General features: G+C 41.1%; 1 protein-coding gene across 1 annotated transcript in view; it reads right to left on the reverse strand.

The window, feature by feature from the left end:
- The window catches only part of RAB32 (RAB32, member RAS oncogene family), a 49,541-nt gene extending 37,966 nt beyond the window's left edge, over window positions 1-11,575 (reverse strand). The window contains exon 1 of the mRNA XM_075203595.1: window positions 11,290-11,575. Coding sequence (XP_075059696.1) covers window positions 11,290-11,518 — 229 coding nt within the window. The 5' untranslated portion in view covers window positions 11,519-11,575. The remainder of the gene's footprint in view (window positions 1-11,289) is intronic.
- Between the last annotated feature and the right edge of the window lie 8,385 nt (window positions 11,576-19,960).

Genomic DNA, 19,960 nt, shown 5'->3' on the forward strand with positions numbered 1-19,960 from the left:
TGAAATTATATATGGGTATGGTGCAATGGAAGTCTATTTACTATAATCATTTGGACATCATTTTCCTTATTTTACACCTGTTATTTGGAGGACATCACTTACCAATACAAATGGGCTTAACAATTACATAAGTTTGTTTGCGTTTTACACAATTTTTTATTTCTATATCTATATGAATTATTTTTACTAATTTATTAAAATGGGAATTTCCCCGTTTAAACTGTATACTATTTATATTGCACACTTTAATATATACCTTGTATACTGATGGTAGGTATGCTATTTGACACGCAAACGATAAAGCTTTATATAATGCACTTCACTGTCTTAGTGGTGAGCTCCTCCAATAAAGGCTCAGCACTTGCTCCTCTGACCTTTGGTGCTCAACCTGACTGGAGCTGAGAGATTCACAGTCACATTGAGATGAGCCTGCATCAATCCATTGTCATCTAAGTAGTCAGAACACCTTAGACCAGAGTGACCATAGTGACCAGGCACGCTGTTCCAGCACCCCAGGAACGAGAGAGAGTTGCACTTGTAGCAGACCAGTACTATGCAACATTATACTAGGGATGAGCGCGCTCGGATTTCTGAAATCCGAGCCCACCCGAACGTTGCGGATCCGAGTCGGATCCGAGACAGATCCGGGTATTGGCGCCAAATTCAAAAGTGAAACTGAGGCTCTGACTCATAATCCCGTTGTCGGATCTCGCGATACTCGGATCCTATAAATTCCCCGCTAGTCGCCGCCATCTTCACTCGGGCATTGATCAGGGTAGAGGGAGGGTGTGTTAGGTGGTCCTCTGTGCTGTTTAGTTCTGTGCTGTTTAGTTCTGTGCTGTTTAGTGCTGTGCTGTTTAGTGCTGTGCTGTGCTGTGCTGTGCTGTGTTCTGCAGTATCAGTCCAGTGGTGCTGTGTGCTGTGCTCTGTCCTTCTGAGGTCAGTGGTGCTGCTGGGTCCTGTGCTGTGTCCTGTTCAGTCCAGTGGTGCTGTGTCCTGTGCTCTGTGCTTCTAAGGGCATAGTTATTTCCCCAATATTCCCCTGTGTTTAAAAAAATAAAAAAAAGTTTTTTTTATAAAATACCAAAAACTACTTTAATATTTTTTAATTACCACAAAATTTTCACAACCAATCCTGCAGTATAAGCCCATTGGTACTGCAATATTACCAAGTTCACACATTCAGCAGTAAAAGTCCAGTGGTACTGCAATATTACAAAGTTTACACATTCTGCAGTATCAGTCCAGTGGTGCTGTGTCCTGTGCTCTGTCCTGCTGAGTTCCGTAGTGCTGCTGGGTCCTGTGCCGTGTCCTGTTCAGTCCAGTGGTGCTGTGTCCTGTGCTCTGTGCTTCTAAGGGCATAGTTATTTCCCCATTATTCCCAAGTTTGTAAAAAATAAAAAAAAAGTAAAAAAAAATAAAAAATTTAAAAAAAAAAAATATATATAATAATTATAACCAAATTTGCAAAACCAATCCAGCATTATAAGTCCATTGGTACTGCAATATTACCAAGTTCACACATTCTGCAGTATCTTGTGCTACATATAATGGAGACCAAAAATTTGGAGGATAAAGTAGGGAAAGATCAAGACCCACTTCCTCCTAATGCTGAAGCTGCTGCCACTAGTCATGACATAGACGATGAAATGCCATCAACGTCGTCTTCCAAGCCCGATGCCCAATCTCGTAGTACCGGGCATGTAAAATCCAAAAAGCCCAAGTTAAGAAAAAGTAGCAAAAAGAGAAACTTAAAATCATCTGAGGAGAAACGTAAAGTTGCCAATATGCCATTTACGACACGGAGTGGCAAGGAACGGCTTAGGCCCTGGCCCGTGTTCATGACTAGTGGTTCAGCTTCACCCACGGATCTTAGCCCTCCTCCTCCTCCCCCCCCCTACAAAAAATTGAAGAGAGTTATGCTGTCAGCAACAAAACAGCAAACAACTCTGCCTTCTAAAGAGAAATTATCACAAATCCCCAAGGCGAGTCCAAGCGTGTTGGTGGTTGTCAAGCCTGACCTTCCCATCACTGTACGGGAAGAGGTGGCTCGGGAGGAGGCTATTGATGATGTAGCTGGCGCTGTGGAGGAACTTGATGATGAGGATGGTGATGTGGTTATTGTAAATGAGGCACCAGGGGGGGAAACAGCTGATGTCCATGGGATGAAAAAGCCCATCGTCATGCCTGGTCAGAAGACCAAAAAATGCACCTCTTCGGTCTGGAGTTATTTTTATCCAAATCCAGACAACCAATGTATGGCAATATGTAGCTTATGTAAAGCTCAAATAAGCAGGGGTAAGGATCTTGCCCACCTAGGAACATCCTCCCTTATACGTCACCTGAATAACCTTCATAGTTCAGTGGTTAGTTCAGGAACTGGGGCTAGGACCCTCATCGGTACAGGGACACCTAAATCCCGTGGTCCAGTTGGATACACACCAGCAACACCCTCCTCGTCAACTTCCTCCACAATCTCCATCAGATTCAGTCCTGCAGCCCAAGTCACCAGCCAGACTGAGTCCTCCTCAATACGGGATTCATCCGAGGAATCCTGCAGCGGTACGCCTACTACTGCCACTGCTGCTGTTGCTGCTGTTAGTCGGTCATCTTCCCAGAGGGGAAGTCGTAAGACCGCTAAGTCTTTCACCAAACAATTGACCGTCCAACAGTCGTTTGCCATGACCACCAAATACGATAGTAGTCACCCTATTGCAAAGCGTATAACTGCGGCTGTAACTGCAATGTTGGTGTTAGACGTGCGCCCGGTGTCCGCCATCAGTGGAGTGGGATTTAGAGGGTTGATGGAGGTATTGTGTCCCCGGTACCAAATCCCCTCGAGATTCCACTTCACTAGGCAGGCGATACCAAAAATGTACAGAGAAGTACGATCAAGTGTCCTCAGTGCTCTTAAAAATGCGGTTGTACCCACTGTCCACTTAACCACGGACATGTGGACAAGTGGTTCTGGGCAAACGAAGGACTATATGACTGTGACAGCCCACTGGGTAGATGCATCCCCTTCCGCAGCAACAGCAACAGCTGCATCAGTAGCAGCATCTACAAAATGGCTGCTCATGCAAAGGCAGGCAACATTGTGCATTACAGGCTTTAATAAGAGGCACAACGCTGCCAACATATTAGAGAAAATGAGGGAAATTATCTCCCAGTGGCTTACCCCACTTAGACTCTCATGGGGATTTGTGGTGTCAGACAATGCCAGTAACATTGTGCGGGCATTAAATATGGGCAATTTCCAGCACGTCCCATGTTTTGCCCACACCATTAATTTGGTGGTGCAGCATTACCTCAAGAGTGACAGGGGTGTGCAGGAGATGCTTGCGGTGGCCCGCAAAATTGCTGGACACTTTCGGCATTCAGCCAGTGCCTACCGCAGACTAGAGGCACATCAGAAAAGCTTGAACCTGCCCTGCCATCACCTCAAACAAGAGGTTGTGACGCGCTGGAACTCCACCCTCTATATGCTGCAGAGGATGGAGGAGCAGCAAAAGGCCATTCAGGCCTACACAGCCACCTACGACATAGGCAAAGGAGTGGGGATGCGCCTGAGTCAAGCGCAGTGGAGACTGATTTCCGTGTTGTGCAAGGTTCTGCAGCCATTTGAACTTGCCACACGAGAAGTCAGTTCCGACACTGCCAGCTTGAGTCAGGTCATTCCCCTGATCAGGCTGTTGCAGAAGCAGCTGGAGAAAGTGAGGGAGGAGCTGGTAAGCCATTGCGATTACAGCAAGCATGTAGCTCTTGTGGATGTAGCCCTTCGTACGCTTTGCCAGGATCCGAGGGTGGTCACTCTTTTAAAGTCAGAGGAATACATTCTGGCCACCGTGCTCGATCCTCGGTTTAAAGCGTATGTTGTGTCTCTGTTTCCGGCGGACACAAATCTACAGCGGTGCAAAGACCTGCTGGTCAGGAGATTGTCCTCTGAAGAGGACCGTGACATGCCAACAGCTCCACCCTCATTTTCTTCCACATCTATGGCTGCGAGGAAAAAGCTCAGTTTTCCCAAAAGAGGCACTGGCGGGGATGCTGATAACATCTGGTCCGGACTGAAGGACCTGCCAACCATTGCAGACATGTCTACTCTCGCTGCATTGGATGCTGTCACAATAGAAAAAATTGTGGATGATTACTTTGCTGACACCATCCAAGTAGACATGTCAGACAGTCCATATTGTTACTGGCAGGAAAAAAAGGCAGTTTGGAAGCCCCTGTACAAACTGGCTCTATTTTACCTGAGTTGTCCCCCCTCCAGTGTGTACTCGGAAAGAGTTTTTAGTGCAGCGGGGAACCTGGTCAGTGAGCGGCGAAGGAGGTTGCTTCCTCACAACGTTGAAAAAATGATGTTTATAAAAATGAATAATCAATTCCTCAATGAAGTACAGCACTGCCCTCCAGATACTACAGAGGGACCTGTGGTTGTGGAGTCCAGCGGGGACGAATTGATAATGTGTGATGAGGAGGAAGTAGACACTGTAGGGGGAGAGGAATCAGAGGTTGAGGATGAGGACGACATCTTGCCTCAGTAGAGCCTGTTTAGTCTGTACAGGGAGAGATGAATAGCTTTTTTGGTGTGGGGGCCCAAACAAACCAATCATTTCAGTCAAAGTTGTTTGGTAGGCCCTGTCGCTGAAATGATTGGTTTGTTAAAGTGTGCATGTCCTATTTCAACAGCAGACCTCTCAACTGCAGCTCATCCCTCCTCTGCGGGGATAATGTCTCCTGTGCTCTGACACGTCACTCTGTGTACTCTCAGCCTCAGGATCTGACACTACAGCTACCATGCCTCTTGTAGCAGCCCTCACTCCAGGGCCTCTTCCATGTGCAGTGTCCCCCTCTCTCTTGGGTTCACTATAGTGGCATGGAGTTCTCCCCCTCATCCAGGGCACACATTCCTTGCCCTGGCTCAGTCACCACGCTCAGACTTCCAGGCAATGCTGGGGGAGCCTGGGAGCTTCCACCCCAGGTCCCCAGCTACAACTCTCCTCTCCTGTGTCTTCTCTCTCTTTCTGACACTTGAAAGATCGTGCCTTTAAATGAAAAAGTCAGTCTTGATTGCACGACTATGTGCAAGTGCAACAGGGACATTTTTTTGGGTTTACAAAGTCAAACAGTAACACTACGACCCTGTCTGTCTGGGGTCTGTCAATGACGAATTGTCTGGAGCATGTTTTGAGGAGGTATTGTGGCCCCGGTATCAAATTGGGTACCGGGGCCACCCCACTATGCAGTCCAGATACTTGTTTGGTGGAATTCCGACACGTGGAGGGTTTTTTAATTATATTGTGGCCTCGGTACCAAATTGTGTACCGGGGCCACCACACTACGCAGTCAAGATACTTGTTTGGTGGAATTCAGACCAGTTGAGGGTTTTATTATTATATTGTGTGGACCACTCTATCTATACCACACTACAACTCTATACCACTCTATTTCCTACTTTAATTCTATTTAATTCTATTTCCTACTTTAATTCTATTACTAATTAATTAACATAAAGAGGAACCAAAAAAACCAATTTTACCAAAAGTATAATATGACTTAGACTTACAAACACTACACTTGAAAGATCGTGCCTTTAAATGAAAAAGTAAGTCTTCATTGCACGACTATGTGCAACAGGGACAGTTTTTTTCTTTACAAAGTCAACTAATAACACTTGGACCCTGTCTGTCTTTAACATACTTAATGGGATCTCAATGACGAATTGTCTGTAGCATGTTTGGAGGAGGTATTGTGGCCCCGGTATCAAGTTGGGTACCGGGGCCACCCCACTACGCAGTCCAGATACTTGTTTGGTGGAATTCTGACACGTGGAGGGTGTATTTATTTTATTGTGGCCCCGGTACCAAATTGTGTACCGGGGCCACCACACTACGCAGTCAAGATAGATAGATGCGTATCATAGATAAAGTACATTCAGTGGTGTGGGGCAAATTGAAAAATATTCAAAATGCACTGACATTATCAAAAACAAGAGGTTGTCACATGCTAAAACTCCAACATGTATATGATGGAGAGGATGGAGGAGCAGCCGTATGTGTAGTGTAATGCAGACCTGTTGAAGGTTTTTTATATATTTTATTGTGGTGCCCAGTGCCCACTCCTCTACGCAGTCCAGGTACATTTATTGGTGCGAATCAAACAAGTTGATGGTTTTCTTATTATATATATTGTGGTGACCCACTCCTCTACGCAGTCCAGGTACATTTATTGGTGCGAATCAAACAAGTTGATGGTTTTCTTATTATATATATTGTGGTGACCCACTCCTCTACGCAGTCCAGGTACATTTATTGGTGCGATTCATAAAAGTTCAGGGTTTTTAAGATATTGTGGTGACCCACTCCTCTACGCAGTCCAGGTACATTTATTGGTGCGATTCATAAAAGTTCAGGGTTTTTAATATATTGTGGTGACCCACTCCTCTACGCAGTCCAGGTACATTTATTGGTGCGAATCAAACAAGTTGATGGTTTTCTTATTATATATATTGTGGTGACCCACTCCTCTACGCAGTCCAGGTACATTTATTGGTGCGATTCATAAAAGTTCAGGGTTTTTAAGATATTGTGGTGACCCACTCCTCTACGCAGTCCAGGTACATTTATTGGTGCGAATCAAACAAGTTGATGGTTTTCTTATTATATATATTGTGGTGACCCACTCCTCTACGCAGTCCAGGTACATTTATTGGTGCGATTCATAAAAGTTCAGGGTTTTTAAGATATTGTGGTGACCCACTCCTCTACGCAGTCCAGGTACATTTATTGGTGCGAATCAAACAAGTTGATGGTTTTCTTATTATATATATTGTGGTGACCCACTCCTCTACGCAGTCCAGGTACATTTATTGGTGCGATTCATAAAAGTTCAGGGTTTTTAATATATTGTGGTGACCCACTCCTCTACGCAGTCCAGGTACATTTATTGGTGCGAATCAAACCAGTTGATGGTTTTCTTATTATATATATTGTGGTGACCCACTCCTCTACGCAGTCCAGGTACATTTATTGGTGCGATTCATAAAAGTTCAGGGTTTTTAATATATTGTGGTGACCCACTCCTCTACGCAGTCCAGGTACATTTATTGGTGCGAATCAAACAAGTTGATGGTTTTCTTATTATATATATTGTGGTGACCCACTCCTCTACGCAGTCCAGGTACATTTATTGGTGCGATTCATAAAAGTTCAGGGTTTTTAAGATATTGTGGTGACCCACTCCTCTACGCAGTCCAGGTACATTTATTGGTGCGAATCAAACAAGTTGATGGTTTTCTTATTATATATATTGTGGTGACCCACTCCTCTACGCAGTCCAGGTACATTTATTGGTGCGATTCATAAAAGTTCAGGGTTTTTAATATATTGTGGTGACCCACTCCTCTACGCAGTCCAGGTACATTTATTGGTGCGAATCAAACCAGTTGATGGTTTTCTTATTATATATATTGTGGTGACCCACTCCTCTACGCAGTCCAGGTACATTTATTGGTGCGATTCATAAAAGTTCAGGGTTTTTAATATATTGTGGTGACCCACTCCTCTACGCAGTCCAGGTACAATTATTGGTGCGAATCATAAAAGTTCAGGGTTTTTAATATATATTGTGGTGACCCACTCCTCTACGCAGTCCAGAAAGATACCTTGTTGCAACGTTTTGGACTAATAACTATATTGTGAGGTGTTCAGAATACACTGTAAATTAGTGGAAATGCTTGTTATTGAATGTTATTGAGGTTAATAATAGCCTAGGAGTGAAAATAAGCCCAAAAACTTGATTTTTAAACTTTTTATGTTTTTTTCAAAAAAAATCCGAATCCAATACCTTAAATCCGAACCGAGACCTTTCGTCAAGTGTTTTGCGAGACAAATCCGAACCTCAAAAATAACGAAAATCCGGATCCAAAACACAAAACACGAGACCTCAAAAGTCGCCGGTGCACATCCCTACATTATACCAACCATTTGTTGGCTGTATATTGATGTTTGTAGGTCCACAAAAGCTGGGGACTGCTGAGTTGGTGGAAGTGCAGTTCTCTTTTGGAATGAGAAGATCAACAAGGTTAAACAAAGAAAATGGTACAGTGGAAAGATGCAGGGAAATGTCATTGGAAAGGCATTTTGGCAGCATTAATTTGGGGTGTGGGGTGGTTAGTATCTTGTCTGTGACCCCATAGGGTCTTAATAGGGCACTGGCTGGATGGAGGTGACACTCATATTTCATGGCAAATTCCATAGACACTATTGTATGACATAATTTTTATCATACTATTCTGCCCATAGTTATGAAATTTAAATATATATGTATCCCTCTTCAGGGATCATCACTGATATAGATTAATCGTCACACAAAGTTGTCTAGCACTGTACTATTTTAAGTTGCATAAAAGAGCAAGCAGGAAATATGTTTTAACTACAGCACTGAAATTAATAGGATCACAAATAGAATATACATCTGTTGGTTCATAGATTTACAACCCCTGTCTTCTGAACCCAGTGACCTGGTAATACTTAACACTGGTTTCAATTATTTATAAGCTAGTGTATTCTCTAGTGGATATTTATATTATACCTCTATGAAATTCATTACAGCGCAAGACAGTAAAACAGATTGGTGGCACATGATATAAACATATTGTATTTGCTAATATTTATAGAGACTCTTTCAATCTACTATTGTCTTCAGTGCTTTTGGTTTGTCTTCAGTGGTTAAGTAATTGCAAATGCCTTGGTTATAGATAGATGCATGCCCACATTCGGAGAGGCTGATATGCTTTGCATCTAGGGCTGGAATGGGAACTTGAAGTGGCCCTGGAAAACAATAATAAAGTGGCCTGGTATAGGAGGGATCATATTAACTGTAGGCGTGGCCAGCATAAAAGTAGACAGGGCAAGCACACCATGAGTAGGGCTGCCAAGAGGAATTCAGGGCCCCGTTACAACAAATTCATGGGGCCCCCCTTATAGTCGAGCATGCAAAAAAAATTTGCACCGCATCACGGCGGCGCAACATTTTTAAGGGATAGATAGATAGATCGTTCTTACTGTGGTCTCATTCACTGTCTCCCAATGGGTCTATATTTTCCTTAGTAGTGTAAAAGTAAAAAATCACATGACATCAGCCTCCCTGTGCCCAAAACTTTAAGTTGTCCTAGCCGTGGTGGGCATTCACTTATCCCCAATCATAGAGTCTATTCCCTCAATAGCTTCTGCATTCCTTTTTGGGCACGGGTGGCTTTCAGACATAAAAAACACATACTTTTAAATATAAATGTGATAACTTGTACACACTGTCATCAACAAATAAACAAAAATACTCCCATGAAAACCCTATGCAAAATATATTGTAAATCAGAGCAGGTATTATACCGTTTAACATAATAATTTGTCCTATACTAGTGGCAATATATATATTTGGCGGATGTCGGGAGAACATTACCTACCTGACTGCATTATACAGTATATATATAATCCAAGATTCATGCTCACTCTTTAAGCACTAGCAGCATAAATATATAAATAAAAACAGATATATGTTACACTATGCAGTTATATAAACTCTATAATAGAACAACCAGATTAAACATGAGGGGCCTGATTCATTACGGCATGGTTTTGAGCGCATGGTGCGCAAAATCACTCTGTGCATGCTCAGGACCGACAGATACGGATGGTAAATCAGCCCTTTTCCATGCAATAACGTATGGAAAGGGCTGTTTCTAGAGGCTGTGACTTAGAGTGGTGTCCTTGGTGGGGATAGGGTGTTCTCGGGAGGTCAGTATACAGTAGGGACGTGCCAAGCTCGAGTGCACGCAACCATGGCCATAGCAAGCTCAACGGCTGTGGATGTAAGCTTCCATTTCTGCCATAGCTCTTGCTCCAGCTATGGGGCTAGTCCAACTTGTGGCAGCGGCTCCGCAGCCATTTCTCTAGAATTTAGTTTATACATTTGTGTAAATATGCAAAGTTACTTACTGCTCTTCTATTGTCTAACCCCTATTCTCATGCAAGCCTCCATGACACTTCCTGCGCTGCACCCAGGGCCAGTCTGAGGTATAAGTAGGGGAGGCAGCTGCCTTGGTTACAGTGTAAACAGGGGAAGACAACACACACTCCCAGAGCCCACTGAGAGCTATTTAAACACAATTTCTGCTGGAATAATGGGAACAAGTTGAAGAAAGAAGAGGAAGAACTATGTCACTGGCATCTCCTGCGATGCAGTCACAGTAGCAGTTAAACAGTCAGTTTTGTCTCATCAGTCAATGCACTTGTGACCACTTGTCCCTAAGAAACATTCACTGTAGTACCCACCGTGTGGGTGGTAAGCTTGTTCTCTATTTAGTTTTTTTGTTTCTGCTCATCTCTACATGTTTTACTCCTGATCCAGTTGGTTCAATATTTTTTATTTCTTTCTATTTTTTTGTACCCCCTTTATTTTTTTCAAATATTATGTGTAAAATCTTTAAAGAATCCTCTGCTCTCCCTGTCCCCAAATAATAATTCTCAGATTCACTACTTTTACACCACCTGACTCAAACTGTCCTTATGTCTCTAACCCAGTAGGGCTTGTTCAGACGAGTATTATTTTAGTACATTTTTCATGTCACATTCCAGAAAGGAAAACAGATTTAAAAATCTGCTCAGAAGATGTTGCAAACACTGAGATCAATAATCACAAACATTACTCACATGATCAGCAGCGCTGAACTCTCTTTGCATATTTAATTATTGGCGGTTTCTGCTGCGGAAAAACTATTACTGTTATTACGGTAATACTGGCCGGATTTCAGCTCACAGCTCCCTGAGCCATGAGCTGAAATCCAGCGTGAAAAGTACCCCCGTAACGTAATGACGCAAACTCGTCATTTTACAGAGGGAGCCGGGGCCAAATGCCGAGATTCCCGGTGAATCACGGAATTTTGGATTTCATTCTGCCCACTTCAGATGCGGGAGACTGTCATACTCTCCTGGGAGTCCGTGAGACCCACCCAGAATTCGGGAGTCTCCTGAACATTCCGGGAGAGTTGGCAAGTATGGCCTAAAGTACTATAAGAATATAAACATTTCATATACTGCAGATGTAAAGGGGGAATCAGCTGCAGTCTAATGTACATGGCCAAAGGGAGCATCCCAGGGTAGGAAGTGAGATCACAAGATCAGTTATGGGATGTGCTCTTTGACCAGGTACTCTTTGCTCCTGTGGATGGGGGATTCCATAAGCTTTGATATGAATTAAGACAGTTGTTACATTTAATTAAAGTCTTACCTGCAATGTCCCACAGTTGCAGTCTGATCAATGTACCACTGTCCCAGTTTATAATTTTTAGAGCATAATCCATGCCTATTGTAGCTCTGTAGTGCTCAGTGAACAGATGTTGTACGTAACGTTTGATGATACAAGTTTTGCCAACCCCTATCTCTCCAATCACAAGTACCTTAAAGAAATAATCTGTATGCTTGCAGACAGTTGAGAATCCACCCAGTTCCTTGGCCATGATGACAGTACAATAATTCTCTTCAGTAGAGTGCTGGAAAGGCAATCTCAAGCCAAAGTAATAAACACATGCAGCAATTAGTGACTCTTCCTCTTAATCCTTATTATAAACATATACACACATACAGTACAATTTGCTTTCTATTCTGTTAACAGCTTTTTTTTTTTATCAACATAACTGTTAGTGAGTAAACTGACCACAATCACATGGGAGGAAATTGCATATTGCGTCTTGCTGCAGGAGAAAGAACAGGCAAGGCCTCTGTGTACACAGATATTGTGACAACATTAAAACTGTATTATACAAGGCAGAGAGCTTCACACTCTGCTATTGCATGTAATATATTAGTGAACCTATTAATTCTACTTTAGGATACAAGTCCATTTCTGGGGTTTTTATAAGCAAGACTAAATGATTGTGTTAAACATTGTTTTTTTATATGGTAGTAATACAATAAGAAATTTAAGAAAAAGTTGCACCTACCATTGTTCAATGATCTAACTATGCTAGTGTAATACCCTGAAAATCACAGGTATATAACTGTATCCACTCATTCAGAAAACAATAATTCCATAGAATTCCTCTGGGAAGTTTAATGCAAATTGTATCGGACATTTTGGAGTAGGCAAACGGCAATGAATGAACTAGAAGGTTCCAAGAGATTTTTGGGGAAAAAGGGAGGAGCCAAAAATGGACTGTTAGAGACTAATGGATGTTTTGGTGGGCTATGAAGGCTGCCTGTGATAACGGAGGATCTTACCATAAAAATCACTGTATGCTATTGCTTTGTCCTGAGGGATTTTTGCAGCTAAAGTTTTAAGACTTAAAAGCCAGCCTGAAAGGAAACATCTTTGAAGAAATAGGAAAAGTCATAGCTTGCCAGTGCCTATCAGATGTCAGGAGGACTCTTATGAAGACAGATAAGATTATGATGTATTTTCCTTTGCTATGTCCAAGTTACTGAAACAAATGAGTCAACAAATTGTGTGATTAAAACCTCAGATCGGGACTGTAATATTGCTATTGAGAGGTTATACTGCTGTCTGAAGGGAGACTTTATTCCAGCCAAATCTGCTGCATTTAATGTTACCTGCAAGCTGACGCAGTATGCAAGGGACCTAGAGAGAGAAATCATTTGTCACAAGAGTTTGTCTATATTACATCAAAAGTTTATATTTAACACCGTGCAGCAATACAATTTCTTCTCTACAACTTTGGGAACTATTATAGAAATATGTGTGACATATTACACTATGTTGTGTTTTATTTTGAGTTCTAGTGAAAAATTTGAAAATTTCAAGATTTGTCTGAAATGCCCAGACTGAGTGAAGTGTATTCATTTCTGATGTTCTACAAAAACATGCGCTAGATGTATGTACAAATTTGTTCTTTCTTATATAGATTATTTTAGAAGAGAGTGGATCCTCTTCAATTTTGTGTGTACTGGGCAGCAGATTTTAGGAGCGCCATCATTTATCAGTGTTTTTTCTGTTATTTTCATTTATGTTGATTGGTCTATATTATCTGCTGCTGCAGCAATTAGTGTAATGGTCTCATTAACTTGTAGCAACCAGTTGTCTCCTAAAGTATTTATCCAGTGAAATCAATTTCACTGAAGCACACTGGCTAAATTTTAAGTGGGATATGTTTATTCAGTAACTTATAGGATGTTTTGATATTTGTTTTCATATTATTGAGCCAAGATTCCTAAAATGTTATTTATTTTGTGAGATGTTGAATAACATTGCATGTTGATGGTACTGTGGTATTACTTCCCTATACTACCGCTACTTATCTGCTGCTGTAGTAAAGCCTTATACCACAAGCGAAGAGAATAAACCCATGAGTTTATGCAGTTTTAGCCCTGTGTTCATTGTTTTATTTCAACGCTACTGGAGGGACCTTTGCGTCTCTACCATACCACCAGGCCTGTAGAATCCTTCCCTACACTACTTCTGGGGTGCCAACCATCCACCCCGTTACACTAGTATCAATGAAGTTGGTAAAAGGGATATTTAATTAACAATCTATATACCGAAAAAATACTCCAAAACCACACACTCCTAGTCACATTTTGAATTTCAAATCAATCAATTTAAAATGTGTAACAAGATTTAAAGTTGCAGGGGGGCGTATCCTAGTTCAACTCTAAATTGCAGTATTAAAGTAAAGCTGTCCCTTATTTTTGTGCTGCATTCCAATATATTCCCTGTATGCAAATATGATAAATAACAATAAATACATTGGATTTGCACCCCTTGAATTGTAACATGGCTTGTCCAGGTGCATATTTAGGTAGATTTTATCTTAATTCTATATGAGGCCCTCACTGCGCACCACAAAATTCCTTGGGTTTACAACGGAGTGCCTGGATCATACAAGGTGCAGGCCTACTCTTTGCTGTCAGAAGACCGTTCTTCAAACTAGAAGTATTAACCTCCTACCAGTTTAGTAATAACACTTATAAAAATAATTTTTTTTGTGGGTTTTTTCTCCTAAAATATTGCTCAGTTTAGCCTTGGGGTGTACTTGAAAAGTAGCTTCTAAAACAGTCAAATAGCTATATGGAGGTGCAAAATAGGTACCATGCCAAAGTTTGCCAGTTTGGAGCAGGTGTAAAACTGGCATCATTTTGTGAAGTGTAAAAGGCTATCTGCCCCTTTGCACAGCGTATATTTATCAGATGTTATCACCATTTCATTCCTTTATCAGTTCATAATTCTCCCTTATTGATGGGGAAATTGTGTATTTTAACTTGGAATTGATGAGTTTTTATTGTGTCATTATTTGTCACAAGTAGATATATATGTATTATTTAATTTACAAAACAATCTAAGGCTAATAGATATATATGGGACTCTTTCAGAGACAGTTCCTCTACTATTATTTTTTAAATATATTATGAATATAGATATTTCCTATTTGCCTGTTTTCTCTTGAGTCATATCAATATGATAATCAGATATTGTACTGATATCATGTACGTTAACATTCATGCTAGCTCCCTCACAACTGCTTCAGAAAATAACCCATAATGTTTCACTATACATAAGCTTCTGATACAGATTTAGGGGTAAATGTAGCAAGTTGCGATTTTCGCTGCAGAGATAACCATTGATTTGAGTCCCCAAGTTACCATATGTATTAAGTAGCAATTTTTAGTCTGAAATACCAAATCACTGTTAATCTCTCGTGATTTAAACTCACCTGTGTTTAGCTGAAAATTGATATTTTCAAACCAATTCTCATTTCTGATTGGTTACAAGTTTTACACTCACAACTCGCGCGATTTTGATCTCACTAACATTATAAAAAGCAAGATACTTCCTTATTTGAGTTGATAAGGGTTTCAGGAGAGAGTTTAGTTTGTGTTAAGGAGTGTGGAAGGTGAGGTTTGTGTTTTTTGGTTTTTTTTAGTAATATTTTGTTTAGTTGCCCTTGTCTTATTATCTGTGTGTTGATTATTTAATATTTTTGGTGAGTGTTGTTTTTTGGTGTTTACTGTTTTTACCGTTTGTGAGTGTATTTGTTGTTTTGTCTTTCCCCTTTGTGTATGTCTGTCAGGATATTGAGAGGAAGGAGAAGTGAGGAGACTAGGGAGAGTGGGGAGGAGGAGAGAGAGGAGCTAGGAGGTGAGGAGGAGCAGGAGGAAGAGGCAGGCTCTTCTGTTAGCAAGACAAAGTCTGGGCGCAATGTGCGCTTTATTTTTTCCCAAAACTGTGCGCTTGTCATGGTCCACAGTTGGATCTTTTTTGATCTGTTGGGATTGGTACTACTGCCCCTAGAGGTGCGGAGTCTAACAATGCAGATGGTTTTCGCCAGGGATCCCCGCAAGGAGATTTGGACTTTGCGACTTCTGCACTGCAGGTCGCGGCCCTCTAGGGTAGTACCCATCGAGATCGGGGAGAATAGGATAGCTGAGAGATATCTAGAGATAGCACAGTAGCACAGTAAGAGAGTGGAACAAAGCAATCAGTCAGTAACTGGTCACCAGATGCGATGGTCTCCGGAACGTTACTACTAGACAGTGGAGATAGCGCGCAAGGTGCAAGAGTCTACGGACCTATACACAGGTGATACTGGAAACAGGGTGCAGTGGTCTGCTGAGCGTTACCACTAGAGAGTGGAGATGGCATACATCTGTGGATCAATACACAGGAGGTACAGGAAACAGGAGGTAATGGCCATTGAACGTTTACCACTAGACAGTGGAGATGACAAGCAGGATGCAATAGTCTGAGGACTGATACACAGGAGGTATGGAGGAGGTACTGGATACAGGAGATAATGGTCTGCTGAACGTTCACCACTAGACAATGTGAGGAGCAGGATGTAATACTGTAGTCTGCAGTCCGATACACAGGAACTACTGGATACAGTAGGTATGGTCTGCTGAACGTTTACCACTAGACAGTGGAGATGAGGAGCAGGATACAATAGACTGTGAACCGATACACAGGAGGTACTGGAGAGACTGGAAGCCATGTCCTACAAAGACATGTAACTGACTGAAAGAACCAGCACATAGGAGAGGTGAGAAGGTGCTAGTTATAGTGCTGCCAAAGAATGGGTGGCCAATTAGCGAGTGGTAAGAGGTTAGAAAGAGGAACGATTCTGTGCATACGCAGAAGGACATGTACGGTAGGGACATGTAGGGTAAGTAAACCCGTTTTTTTCTGTTATTGTTTATAAGTTGGCTCCAGCAACGCAATTTTGCAAAAAAGCTATAAACATTATATGTGTCCTGATTCATTTATTCATTTTTCTTTTATATATACTTTTTACATATTTTTATATATTTTTTACATATTTAAGATTAGTATTGCGCCCTTTATTTATTTATTTATTTCTTGGCATCTCCGATATTGAACGATGAGTGATGGAGAAAATGTCAGAGGGGAGGTGTGCAGCTGCAAGGAATGGTGGTGGTCCGGCCCAAATTATTACATACACCTTCTATGCAGAGGAATTTAAGCAGCTAATTCCCATGAAATTAATTGCAAGGATAAATGTTTGGGACACAGACAGACCTGTGTTACAACCTCAGGCTTGCGAGTACTGTATAATGGTGCAAATGTTAAACAATAATCCTGCAGCATGTAAATGCAAACTGAAGTCTGAGCATTTGTAAAAGATCTGGGGGTTTTTTGGTGAATGTTTTTTACACATGAAAAATATATTAATATCAAACATTTCACATTTTTGTACACATTTTGTGTGTGTGTGTGTGTGTGTGTATGTTGGGGGGTGGCATGCTATTAATCATTTGCATGTAATGAAAAGCACATGTAACTGCTTTTGTCCAGATAATGGACATTCATGTTTTATTTTCAAAGAATCCAGTATTGGGCACACAGAGCATATGGAGGCACATGACATCCAAGGTGACGTTTATGTGACCCTGGAAAGTGTGCCGGACGTCACTCAAGTGCCGCATTGTGCAGAGTTTGGACCACCAGCCTGTCCAGAAATTCCCCCATCGAGCCAAGGACAACAGCAAACTGTCCCTAATTTGGTACAGTTCATTCGCCTGTTTAGTGAGGTGCAGGCGAATTTGGTGGCCTTCCACTTGGACTCTCTTAGGGGAATCCAAAGACAACTTATGAGAGGATTTCAGTATTTGAGAAATATACAGGACCAGCAAATGAGATAATGTACCACAATGGAGAGAAAAGACAATTCATTGGTGCAAATGATCAGTGGCATCTATTACATTACTGGAGCAGTCTGTGAGCTGTCCTCAAATTTAAATTCAATTTGTGGCCAAATAAGGGCACATTTACCGGTGCCCCCATCTTCAGGTGGTAGCAGCCAGACCACTACCCCAAGCCTGTCATTGCACACTACTCCTGTTGATAGCAATGGGAGGATCAGGGGTGGCAGACGGGCATCCACCAGCCTGGCCAAGTTTCTCGAGCCCGCAGCAAAAGAAGAAAAAAGTTTTTTTGGTTTGCATTTATGGCAAATTGTCTTTTTGATTCTGCAACACAGACTGTGTTATTTATGTTTATTTAAATTTGTATTTAGAAAATAAATATTTTCTTTATGCACACTGGTGTTATTTACTTGGATAATCTAGGTAAACTTATTATATTATATTGTTTTATTCTTTCAATAATGCCTAAATGGTTTTTTCAACAAACATGCATATAGCCATGAAAAAGGTTATTGGTGTTTGCAAAAGAAACCTGTGCATATGTTGATAATGATGTAGGTTCTAAAACAATAGGTAAAAAATGAAAAACAAGGTTACTGGTAATCACACAACAATTACACTTACTTCAAAATCATTCTCACCTGAAAAATAAGTCTGGATGATGCTTTCTGTGACCTGCCTCCCCCTCTGTATTATGAACATCAGCTGCTGGAATGAGCTCACCTGGTTCGTTACTGTATATTGCTGGTGTTAAGGCCAAATTATGCAGCACACAGCAACACAGCACCATATCAACCACCTTACCTGTGGCATAGAGAAGCACACCGCCAGATGTATTAAGGCCAGGGCCATCTTAACAACATTATGGGCCCCCGGGCAAAGCAGTGCACCGGGGCCCCTAAATATAGATATAGATATAGATATAGGTATATAGATGTATATATATATACAGATACAGATACAGATATAGATATATAGAGATAGATAGATGCACTTGCTCAGTGACCCTTGTAGGTTTTTTTTGCAGGTTTTTTTCTTTTGCAGGATTATTTATTCTCATTAAGAGCCGTGCCTATGGGGCCCCCTTGCCTGTGGGGCCCCTGGGCAGCTGCCCATCGTGCCCAATGGAAAAGATGGCCCTGATTAAGGCACATGAATGTGGACTTCTAAAGGCCAAAGGTAAGTTCAATCAGCCCTCTATAACAGAGGTATCATAAACCAGGATTGACACCCATATCCTGAGCCACCTACAATTAAACATAAATAAATGATCATTTCAACACAACATAAAAATACGCAAAAAAAAACCCACGTGGCTTGCGCAGCCTATGAGGAGCCTAGTGCTGGGGATGTTCCTCTCTCGCTGTTAGTGCTGACTCCAAAATCAGATGTTGCTCCAAAACAGCGGACAAGACTTTTTCTAACAACACCATTTTCAACCACCCTCATAGTAATGGGCATTTGGGTCCCTTTTTATAGTCCTCATTAGCCTGCATTAACCAATAGCTGATGTTTGACCCCATATGGAAATATTAAGTCTTGCCACATCATACAAATATAATTATTGCCCCATTGGTAATGAAATAGTAAGCCACTGTAATAAAAAAAAAAAAAAATAACCCTTACATATAATCTATAATTAAATTAGGTCCAGTAATTTATTCTTAAAATAAATTGTCTCCGTAAGAAAATTCATAATAATTTTTGCCCCTTTAGAAAAAAAATATGCTTTATTGAAACTCCCATTTTTCCTCCTGTTATATTAACATTGCCCAGCAGTAAAAGTGATGTGTTTGCCAATGTCGCCTATAGAAAGCAGCGTGTTGTTTCTGGCGATTTTCAATTCAAACTTGGACAAGTTTAGAAAATCGCAGCTTCATACATTTGTCGATTTGTATATCTAGAGTGGCAAAACGTCGGGACTGCAGAAGTTAAGGGGTTTATGATACTTAGGGGCATATTTACTAAACTGCGGGTTTGCAAAAGTGGAGATGTTGCCTATAGCAACCAATCAGATTCTAGCTGTCATTTTGTAGAATGTACTAAATAAATGATAACTAGAATCTGATTGGTTGCTATAGGCAACATCTCTACTTTTTTAAACCCGCAGTTTAGTAAATATACCCCTTAGAGTACTGTGATTTTGCTACAGAACTACTATCATATCTTCCCACTATAACTTGGTAAACACCACTGGCATTGCCCATTTTTCCTTTATTATAATAAATACAAAGTAGATTGTTCCAAATCAATTGTGCATCTCCTTTTCTAAATAACTACTGTCCATGAGTTGGGTCGGGCTTTTGTAATTCGATCCCTCATAGGAATCTGATGATACTACTGCCCTGAGGACCACAAGCAATTTTTGGGTAGTGGCACAAGTGAGACCTTACCTACATACACTTAATAACATAGAGTCTCTTCTCGGAACGGTTAGACTCCAGGGCTAATATAAATGTTGAGTTAATGCTAAGGTTATGGAAGGGTTGGGATTAAAACAGTTTAAGATTTTTTCACCTACATTAACATGGTCTCCAGTTCACTTGAAAGAGTCTTGTCTAACTAGGACACCATGGGACTAAGACCAAAGCTTTTACAGGGCCTTCAATATTTAAGCTCCTCTACTAATTAAACTGCCAATTTGCTCCTTTTTTAAATGGGTACATGGCTGATTATAGGAATTGTATGGGGTGTCTTTTTTATTTATATATTTATAAATGTTATATATTTATTTATTTATAAATGTTGGCATCAGTTAATCTAATGAAGCATCATTGTGGTTTATA

Source organism: Mixophyes fleayi, chromosome 3 (genome assembly GCF_038048845.1).
Source record: "Mixophyes fleayi isolate aMixFle1 chromosome 3, aMixFle1.hap1, whole genome shotgun sequence".
Lineage (NCBI taxonomy): Eukaryota > Metazoa > Chordata > Amphibia > Anura > Limnodynastidae > Mixophyes > Mixophyes fleayi.